At 39.2% G+C, this 9,775-nt stretch overlaps 3 protein-coding genes across 5 annotated transcripts; 1 reads left to right on the forward strand and 2 right to left on the reverse strand.

The window, feature by feature from the left end:
• The first annotated feature begins 144 nt into the window (after nucleotides 1-144).
• LOC143427069 (glycine dehydrogenase (decarboxylating), mitochondrial) lies at nucleotides 145-4,471 on the forward strand. The gene is made up of 10 exons (XM_076900921.1): nucleotides 145-459; nucleotides 528-606; nucleotides 1,119-1,254; nucleotides 1,329-1,719; nucleotides 1,789-2,309; nucleotides 2,370-2,649; nucleotides 2,747-3,396; nucleotides 3,452-3,915; nucleotides 3,992-4,137; nucleotides 4,200-4,471. Exons 1-10 carry the CDS (start codon nucleotides 259-261, stop codon nucleotides 4,305-4,307), a joined length of 2,976 nt encoding a protein of 991 aa, XP_076757036.1. The 5' UTR covers nucleotides 145-258; the 3' UTR covers nucleotides 4,308-4,471.
• On the reverse strand, nucleotides 4,471-7,277 carry LOC143427071 (uncharacterized). Of its 3 annotated transcripts, none has more exons than XM_076900928.1 (5): nucleotides 7,008-7,277; nucleotides 5,763-6,295; nucleotides 5,629-5,704; nucleotides 5,354-5,539; nucleotides 4,471-4,996 (listed from the first exon to the last, which is right to left on the reverse strand). In XM_076900928.1, the coding sequence occupies exons 1-5, from the start codon at nucleotides 7,126-7,128 to the stop codon at nucleotides 4,584-4,586; spliced, it is 1,329 nt and encodes a 442-aa protein (XP_076757043.1). In that variant the 5' UTR covers nucleotides 7,129-7,277; the 3' UTR covers nucleotides 4,471-4,583. The 3 variants fall into 3 exon arrangements, with proteins under 3 accessions (XP_076757043.1, XP_076757044.1, XP_076757042.1); XM_076900929.1 differs by having other exon boundaries at nucleotides 4,471-4,927; nucleotides 5,763-6,301; XM_076900927.1 differs by having other exon boundaries at nucleotides 5,763-6,301.
• A 181-nt stretch (nucleotides 7,278-7,458) lies between these two features.
• LOC143426638 (U3 small nucleolar ribonucleoprotein IMP4) lies at nucleotides 7,459-8,567 on the reverse strand. The gene has a single exon (XM_076900220.1). The coding sequence runs from the start codon at nucleotides 8,458-8,460 to the stop codon at nucleotides 7,525-7,527; it is 936 nt and encodes a 311-aa protein (XP_076756335.1). The 5' UTR covers nucleotides 8,461-8,567; the 3' UTR covers nucleotides 7,459-7,524.
• Between the last annotated feature and the right edge of the window lie 1,208 nt (nucleotides 8,568-9,775).

Consider the following 9,775-nt stretch of genomic DNA (forward strand, 5'->3'; position numbering starts at 1 on the left):
ATAAGTTTGTACATACACGTGCAAATAATGTATTTCCCCAATATTGTTTAAGATATGTTACAACTCGGGGTTACAAAAGATCAAGCTGTAATCAGTAATTATGACATCACAAGACGATAGGTCTTGTAGTATAAAACTTCTGTTTACTTTAATAAACTCTTTAGTTTTCTGGAATTTAACAAGTAACTGGCGGTGGTCAAGTTTAATATCGAAAACGTAATTGAGTATCGTTAAACACTTTACATTTTACGATTTAGAATGTTACACATTTTGAGACTGGCAAAGTGTAAGAGATTGTTGAATAAACATAGCGTGCTTCCGCATGTACGTGAATTAACGCTGAAAAATTTTGACAGGGAAAAGTTGAAACTTTTCCCTCAAAATGAAGAGTTTCAAGTGAGGCATATTGGACCTCGAGAACACGAACAACTAGAAATGCTGAAAACTATTGGATTCAAGGTAAAACATTCGCTTTAAACAGTAAGAGTAATTTGTTAAGGTAGTCATTTGTTTAATTAACTTAATAGAGTTTGGATGAATTGACAAAAGCAGCTGTTCCTGAAAAAATTCTGTACCAGAAAGATCTGAACATTGAGCAACCAACTAGTAAGTAGAACTATCGTTTCGAATATCATAATAAAGTGTTAAAGTAAAGAAGAAAACAATCACGATATGCAGAAACGTGCATCTGGCCACAAGACTAAATGCGAAGCACGTGCAAACATGATAACCCTGTGATTCTGAAATGCGAACGTGTATGAGTAAAAATATTCTCTTAAAGATCATTAGAAAAGAATTGTTAGTTTATGCATGAAATATGTTTTAAGGAATTGTGTATCTAACGATTGAATCGTTAAGATAGATCATTTTTGCTATTAATACGTCCGCGTTAATTCTATTAAAGAATAAAAACACGATGATCTCCCTTACTGCGAGAATACCATATCACGGGCCATAGGTCAAACTCGTGCAGTCAGATTAGCATTCACGTGATTTTCTAAGTAGACCGAAAGCTCTGTGTACGATATATGTACAACCACAACACTTTCCTTCTTTCAATACATATCCTCTTGTTACTAAGATTTTAAGATGCATAAAATAGTAATTATATTTTTAAGCTGAGTATGAATTGTTGAAGAGAATTTCACAAATTTCGGAAAAGAACGAGATATGGCGTTCGTACATTGGTATGGGGTACAATAATTGTTGCATTCCTCATACCATTATGAGGAACATGTTTGAAAATCCCGGATGGTACGTAACTTTCTGTTACAAGACCGTTCTAACGCAACATTGAAATAATTGAGAAATAACAACGATTATTATAGGACGACACAATATACTCCTTATCAGCCAGAAATTTCGCAAGGTAGACTCGAAGGTCTGTTGAATTATCAAACAATGATATGCGATTTGACTGGATTAGAAGTGGCGAATGCATCTCTTCTGGACGAAGGCACTGCAGCAGCGGAGGCTCTGGCTCTCGCTCACAGGCACAACAAGCGAAAAAGACTGTTCGTTTCTGATAAAGTTCATCCTCAAACGATCAGCGTGATTGCGACTCGTGCTACTTCTTTGGGTCTAGATCTTGAGATCGGAAATATTTTCGAGGTCGATACCAGCGCAAAAGATATCGCTGCGATTCTTTTGCAATATCCTGACACAACTGGGTCTATCTACGCGTTTGAAGATGTCGCGAAGAAGGCACACGCGGATGATGTACGTATTGCGAGTTTTAGATTCTTGAACGTATTAATGAAAAAGTTAACGTGATGCGTTGAATCGTAGACACTTGTTTGCGCTGCTGCCGATTTGCTAGCATTAGCCATCCTTAAGCCCCCGAGTGAATTCGAGGTTGATATATGCGTTGGTACCAGTCAACGTTTCGGTGTACCGCTTGGATATGGAGGTCCTCATGCCGGATTTTTTGCGTGCCGTCAAAAGTTGGTGCGTTTGATGCCTGGTCGAATGATTGGCGTCACAAAAGACTTAAACGGTCAAGATGCGTATCGTTTAGCTCTTCAAACACGTGAGCAGCACATCAGAAGGGACAAAGCTACCAGCAATATCTGTACCGCGCAAGCACTGTTGGCAAACATGTCTGCGATGTACGCTGTCTATCATGGACCGGAAGGAATAAGAAATATCGCGAACAGAGTCCACTTTTTGACATTGATTCTCGCTAAAGGCCTGGAAAAAGCGGGGAACAAAGTGAACAACGAGCATTTCTTTGATACTATAAAAGTATCGCCTAAATTGTCTCTAAAAGCTATAAAGGAAAACGCGAGTGCGTTTAAAATAAACTTTAGGTAATTGATGAAGATGAACTTCGGAGAAAGTAAGCTTTGGATAATTAATTACTTCTTTAGGTATTACGAGGACGGTGTCGGAATATCTCTGGATGAAACTACTACGGAGGAAGACGTAAACGATATATATGAAATATTCTCCGCGTGTACCACGGTTGAGGAAGTGTCTAAAGAAGAGACCTATTTGGAAAGAAGCCTCCACACGTCGCATTTCGCCCGCAAAACATCGTATTTGGAACATCCTGTATTCAATAGCCATCAGTCTGAAACGAGAATAGTTCGATATATGAAATCGTTAGAAAATAAGGATGTGTCTCTCGTGCATAGTATGATACCATTGGTAATAAAAAAATTCATCACCTCGCTTATGCGACGAGATTATCGACAAGTTATCGATAATACATTTAATCATCCTACGTTTGTAATTGTTTTAACAGGGATCCTGTACAATGAAATTAAATTCCACCACGGAAATGATGCCCTGCAGCCTGCGAGGGTTCACGGACATCCACCCTTTCGTCCCTATTGAACAAACTAAAGGATATCAACAGCTATTTGCCGAAATGGAGCAAGATCTTTGCGCTATAACGGGCTACGATAGCATTAGTTTTCAACCGAACAGTGGAGCTCAGGGTGAATACGCTGGTTTAAGAGCTATACAGTGCTATCACGAGTCGAACGGAAACAAGCATCGACAAGTCTGTTTGATACCCACTTCCGCTCACGGCACTAATCCTGCTTCCGCTCAGATGGCCGGTATGCAAGTGAAGCCTATCCTTGTGCAAAAAGATGGTTCCGTTAATCTTGCACACCTTACGGAAATGATCGACAAATACAGAGAAACGTTGTCTTGTTTGATGATAACGTATCCATCGACGAACGGCGTGTTTGAAGAGACAATCGGTGATATTTGCGCTATGGTTCACGAAGTTGGAGGTCAAGTGTATCTGGATGGTGCGAATATGAATGCTCAAGTTGGACTGTGTCGCCCAGGTGATTACGGCAGCGACGTCTCGCATCTGAATTTACATAAAACATTCTGTATACCTCACGGCGGCGGAGGGCCTGGAATGGGACCTATCGGAGTGTAAGTAAAGTTGATTAAGTATTTCAAAGTTGATACAATGAAAGTGTTATTCTAGAAAACGGCATCTAATACCTTTCCTCCCGTCTCATCCTGTGATCAATTGCTCGGGCAATGGTAATAATAACGTAAAGGTATCCGGCGCAGTATCGGCTGCTCCCTTCGGGTCGTCGGCTATTTTACCAATTTCATGGGCATACATTAAGATGATGGGCCCGAAAGGGTTAAGGAAAGCTACGCAAGTTGCTATTCTAAATGCTAACTACATGAGTAAACGATTGGAGACGTACTATAAAACGTTGTATAAAGGAAAAACAGGATTAGTGGCGCATGAATTCATTTTGGATGTACGGGATTTCAAGAAGACTGCGAACGTTGAGGCTGCAGATATTGCAAAAAGATTAATGGATTATGGATTTCATGCTCCGACGATGAGCTGGCCTGTGCCAGGCACACTAATGATCGAACCAACGGAATCCGAGGATAAAAAAGAATTGGACCGATTTTGCAACGCTCTGATTTGTGAGACTGGTTATATTAAAGAAAGTTTTTAATCTATTTCAAAGGAATTGACGAATAACGAGAGATTTCTTTTCAGCTATAAGGCAAGAAATTAACGACATTGAAAGCGGTAAATTGGACATGGTTAAAAATCCACTAAAACTGGCGCCACATACTCAAGAACAAGTAGTATCAAGTACGTGGGATCGACCGTACTCGCGAGAATTAGCAGCATTCCCAGCTGTAAGTATTTACGAAGTATCAAGATCAATCGACAGACTAAATCGTATTTATCTGCATTTCAGCCGTTCGTAAAGGGAAGCAACAAGATCTGGCCGAGTGTTGGAAGAATAGATGATACGTACGGAGATAAAAATCTATTCTGTACATGTCCCCCCATCTTATCGGATTGATAAGTGCGAAAAAAATTATTTATCGTGTACAGTTAGTTGTATAGAAGAACTATTTAAATATTTATTGTAACTTTTTGTACAAACATATTATTTATATATAAAACTTTATACCTTTAGAAGAAGATAAAATATAACAAAGATTCGTTTGTAGAACTTTGTTCTGTTTTAATTCTCTTTCAAAACGTTTAATAATTTAACGACTATGTTTGTCTACTCGATTCATGTATGTACATTTTTCAAAGTGTTAAGATTATTCTCTTGGTATTTATACATATATTACAAACCAGGCATAAGGTATGCAATGTTGTCGAGCATCTGCGAAAGTGTTTCGTGTTTAGCTCCGTTAGTTTCTGGAATCTGTTGCGTCAGACAGATCAACGGGCCCAGCGCGCAAAGTAGAGAATCCAGTAAAACGGACAGACTACCCGATACCGCAATTTGCCCATCGTGTTCCTTTAACCGCTCACCGATGATTGTTAAACTCTCACCGAGAAGCTTCAGATGCGCAGCTACGTCAATGGGTTGAGTCCCGATAACTTTGTACATCCCCGTTCCTATCATTGGTTCGTTAACCAAATCTTTCCCGGTTCGATTGGACGGCGGCGACACCGGAACATTTCCTACAACGGAGGGCAGACCTAGTTGAATAGTTTTTTTGGACGTAGCAGGCTTTTGCTCTTTTCCATTACCTGTAATGTAAAAAAAAAGAAAAAAAAATGCGGAGCATAAAACGATAAAATATCATCGTATTATTTAGCTTTCCTACCCCTAAACGAGATGCATGCATATGAAAAGAAATGAGAATAGGAGGGCATATCTCTTTCTCTTTTTCTCTCTCTCTTTCTCCCTTTCTACCATGTAATTTTTTATATATATATATATGTATGTATATATATATATATATATAAATAATATACGTATTATCTGCAAAATTTTTGACTAATACGCGTGCACGAGAAGCAAATAAAGATGAACGAACTACCACAAATAAATTTTAGAGACATACTCATAAAAAATGATGTATACATGAGAACCAACAAACCCACCAATTTTATTAATGAATTTTTTTCGCGAAGCAGGCGGCGGCATTTTCCAAACAGGCTCATCTTTACTCGCTGGTAAAGAATGAGGTTTTGCTGCCAAGCGTTTTGCGCGTCTGCGCCAGTTATATTTTTCCAGATTTGGTACTGTAGCCCATAGTTCTCCTAACCGTTTAGAAATTGCTGCAAAATCTACAAAAAGCAACGTTTCACGAATAACATTACACATCGGTTTTCTAATCTGATTGTAATACGGTGAAACAAAGTGAAGCTTTATATACCCATGTAAGGACGTTGCTCTAGCAATTCCTGCCTAATTTCTTTAGCCCACAACATGTACGCGGTAAATCTTGTTTTCTGAAAACATCATCGAACTGTGAAATAATCCCCTTTAGTAACTTTCATGTGTACATACCCCTTTGTCTTTACGTTGAGCCTTCATTTTACCTATTATTTTGCCATCTTTAATAATTAGCTTTTTCTTACACTTCTCAAGCATGTACAGACTATTCGCTTGCGAAGGCGTTTCTTGGCCAGGTGGTTCAAGTTTTCTAAACCCTGCTTCTCTATCGTCTATCATAAGAGGATCTATATCGTCGTCGCTTCCAGAATCCATACTATATCTTTCATCCTCGTTCAACCCAGAGGGATCATCTGATTCCGATCCTGAAGATTGCCCCTCGTTATCCGATAACGTTTCCTGTTTAATTCTTTGTTGTCCAGAGTTTGAACTAGAATTTTTCCTCTGCCTTCCACCGCTCCCATGTTGGATCGATTGATTCGACGATATATGTTGAGACTCGTATCTTTCCAACAATTGTTGATTTTGTAATTGCTGCGCTTTCTGACGTTTGTATTTGTTATCCGTAAAATCATCTGGCGATTCAAAGTCAACGAGTTTGGAAGATTTCTTTCTCACACGGCCACTGCGGGAGATACCCGTGACCTCTAGATCTGAAAGATAAAGCGGACTGCACCTTGCCAAGAAAGAGATAGGGACCAAAATACTTTGGAACGTCTAACTACCACTCTCAAAACTTTCGACAAGGGATTCAAGATCATTACGTCTACGCAAACATATCTCACACCAAAAGTGTGCACAGGTGCGTTATCCAAACGTAGTTTACTGTGTCTGTTAGTTAGCTCAAAGTCTTCCTGATATGTTTCCGAGACTCTCTTTACTTTTTATCATACGTTTATTATCGATTATTAAATCTCGTGGACGCGTATTATGTGTCACAAGAGTTTTACTATATATGCGTACAAAGAAGTTCCCCTGTATGCCTGATCTACTTAACACACGACATTAGAGAATGGACGTGACGAGTATTACGAGTGTTCGTTTCTGGTTTATCCGAACGATAATGTAATTTCAATTGTACCATCGATTTTATCTAGAGAAGCCTGACTACAGTTTAGGAAATTTGTTGAATTTCGAAAAGCCTAACCACGAATGGATCGTACACATCATTAGTTTGACGATTCTCCGCTACGAACAAAAGCGCTGGTAACCAAAACGTAAATTGGAGTAAATATTGCAAGTAAATTGATAAATTTACTACAAACGCGCGCAAATCATGCGTAATACTGCAAGCGATACGAGCAAACAAGCAACTGATCTACCAAATTTCTCTCCCTCTGATATGAAAACTGATCTCACCGTCACTTTTCTGACGTTTCGGAGTCACGAACATATCCATAGCGTCACTCTGTTGCTCCGCGAGCTTCTTGCGCCGCGGCGTCTTCTCGGATTTCGCGGGCTTACGAACATTAGCGTGCATCACGCGTTAACAATTTTCTGCTCCGCCGAGGCAAACGCATTTGTAACGCTTTGCCCACTTTTCCCGATTCAAATTCTCCTTCGGGGACCAAACTTCCTTTATTTCCAAGACCTTTTTAAAAACAACTGCCACAAAGAAAACCAGAATGCACCGCGCAACACGAATGACGCATTTCGGATGCAACGCGCGAGATTTTCAAACGCTTCTTTTGCTTTACAAACTATGAGTTACGCGTACTTCTTTTTTTTCTTCAATCGTACAAGTAATTCAAGGTCTAATCAGACGTTTACCACATTTATCAAGGTTAAATAGAAGAACGACACGTTTCCGTATAAAAATGTGTTATTCGCAGAGTTACAAAGTTTATAGATAATAATCGAAAAACATGAAAAGGATTTAAATATCGTCCTCTTGTTGCCACCCATCCTCTTCGGATAGAAATCTTCTTTTATGACTGGTGTTCATGTAAGGTCTCAAAGCCCATTCTATGTCCGCCGCCGATTCCGCATCCAAGGTGCCCAGTTTAATTTCATACAATTTTAATTGAAACCGAGGTCCGACCTCTGTTAATTCAACATCCTTTCCATGAAGCTTTTTATACGTATGATGCCGGAACGATATGTAATCATCGTGGTTGGCAAAAGTGATTACCCTTTTGCTATCTTCCTTCGGAACCGGGAACAAATACTTTAAAATGTTTGTAACACGTTCGCCTAGCTTTGTTTTAAAATTATGAAAGATCAGATGAGGATATTGTTCGGACATTGTTCCAATATCGGGTATATCATGCCTCATAATGACATCCGACATTGTAAAGTACGCAGTGGGTCCATAAGGTAGATGGCAGATGATCAGAGAATCAGGCACACCCCTGTGCTCGTGCACGATTATGAAATCTGTAACATCGTTCGCTCTACAAGCATTTATTAGTTGTTTCATTTCGTAATTTCCACGATTCATCCTTTGGGAATTAGGAAATATCAATCGCAATTCTTTGACAAACATTTTTAATCGAGAGCTAGGATCGCGAGAAGTAGTGATCACAATCTTTGGATCCTCCACTCCTGCCCATCGATACTCGTCATCTTCGTGAGACCCAACGATCCCTCCCTCTTCTGTTCCAATAGCGACAGCCATTTCTGGTCCGGCATCTTCCCAAGCCAATTGTTTTTGTATCTCCAGCGCATTCTTCCTAAGATTTGGATGAATTGGTATATTCTCCTCCAGACTGCGTTTCAGTTTCTCTTTCTTTTCTTGAATGTTCTTTAATTTGTCTTGAACTGATTTTCTGTAGAGATATTCTCTACGAAGTCTAGCTTGCCTTCGCAACATTTTGATTTCCTAACTAACTTTGGTCAATTAATACAAATTATAGTATTCTTGTCAAGGAACAGAAATCTGTAGGTTATATCGAGCACACTCACGTGTTCACACGAAACGTCAATGTCAACAATTTTCTTTCGTAGGGACTGGAACGATATACTCGATAATAAAATTTTCTAATTTCATGCTATTCTGATATACATATTTGCTACTAATAAATGGATAAAAATAATTATTAAATAATTTTCATTATAAATTAGTTTTCTCGTAGATATATTGCGTTCTGGAACGTGATTGGTTCATCTGCCGGTAACTAGCCAATCGTAACGTTCGTACGACACCGCCGTGACTTTGACGCGATCGGAAGCATCGGAATGATTAGTTTATCAGCTTTCGTATACAGAGGAATATCGTTCTCGCGAAAAATTGTGCGAAGAAAGTCTCGGAATAAACGTTCAGTTCTCGTAATTAGTCGCGAACATCGAATTAGTCGTTTGGAATAATTAATGGTGATATATTCTGTAAGCGATGCGCGGAAAGGCTTACACGGAAGATTGTGTTTCGGTGAATTACCGTGGCATTCCTCGAAGACAAAGGACAAGTCAAGACAGGCCAAGACAGATCAGGACAGGACAAGATGCGAATCGATGGTTGTTAACAACGATGGAACAATCAACGAATTCGGTGAGTCTATATTTAATGTATCTCTAATTTAATGTAATATTGCATGTGTCATTGCTCGATGCATGTCGTAGAAACAAAAGGTTTTTTATAATCGTATCATCGATTAACATTCTCCCTGCTATTTTGTAACTTTTAGTCAACGTATAATGGTTTACGATATGTAGCGCAATTGCCCGCGTGATATTTGAATTCGAGTTGGTTAAGTAATTAGAGTCATCTATCGATAACTTTGAACACCTTCGTCTCTGTTGCAGGATCTACTTTATCTCGTCGGCTTTCAATTTATCGGACCAACGTCGATAATAAATGTACATACATGATCAAGGTATGGTTAATAGTTTATTACGTGTACCTAGAGTTACATATATCGGCACTAGATGTCCCACTGCTTCCTCCCCAATTCTTGTTTACTTGGAAACGTTTAAAAATCCTTAAAGGCAGCGAATAAATAGAACATTTACATTCGCAGCTTATTCGTTCCGTTGTATTTGTTAGAACGAAACAAGGTGTGCGTATAGAGGAATCGGTTGTCGAAGAGTTTTCGAAGAAACGAACCTCGTCCCTTGACGATTTATGAACGTCCGTCGAGTGGGAGCGGTTTTTTCCCCATCATATCGTGGTTAATTGCAACCATCTTGCG

This window comes from Xylocopa sonorina, chromosome 9 (assembly GCF_050948175.1).
Source record: "Xylocopa sonorina isolate GNS202 chromosome 9, iyXylSono1_principal, whole genome shotgun sequence".
Lineage (NCBI taxonomy): Eukaryota > Metazoa > Arthropoda > Insecta > Hymenoptera > Apidae > Xylocopa > Xylocopa sonorina.

Coding starts and splice junctions, on each gene's coding strand:
- LOC143427069 (XM_076900921.1), top strand. CDS start 259: ATGTTACACATTTTGAGACTGGCAAAGTGTAAGAGATTGTTGAATAAA. Junction 607..1,118: donor GAACATTGAGCAACCAACTA/GTAAGTAGAACT, acceptor TATATTTTTAAG/CTGAGTATGAATTGTTGAAG. Junction 2,650..2,746: donor TGCATAGTATGATACCATTG/GTAATAAAAAAA, acceptor TTGTTTTAACAG/GGATCCTGTACAATGAAATT.
- LOC143426638 (XM_076900220.1), bottom strand. CDS start 8,460: ATGTTGCGAAGGCAAGCTAGACTTCGTAGAGAATATCTCTACAGAAAA.
- LOC143427071 (XM_076900927.1), bottom strand. CDS start 7,128: ATGCACGCTAATGTTCGTAAGCCCGCGAAATCCGAGAAGACGCCGCGG. Junction 6,302..7,007: donor GAAACGTCAGAAAAGTGACG/GTGAGATCAGTT, acceptor TTTATCTTTCAG/ATCTAGAGGTCACGGGTATC. Junction 4,997..5,353: donor AAAATTCATTAATAAAATTG/GTGGGTTTGTTG, acceptor TTTACATTACAG/GTAATGGAAAAGAGCAAAAG.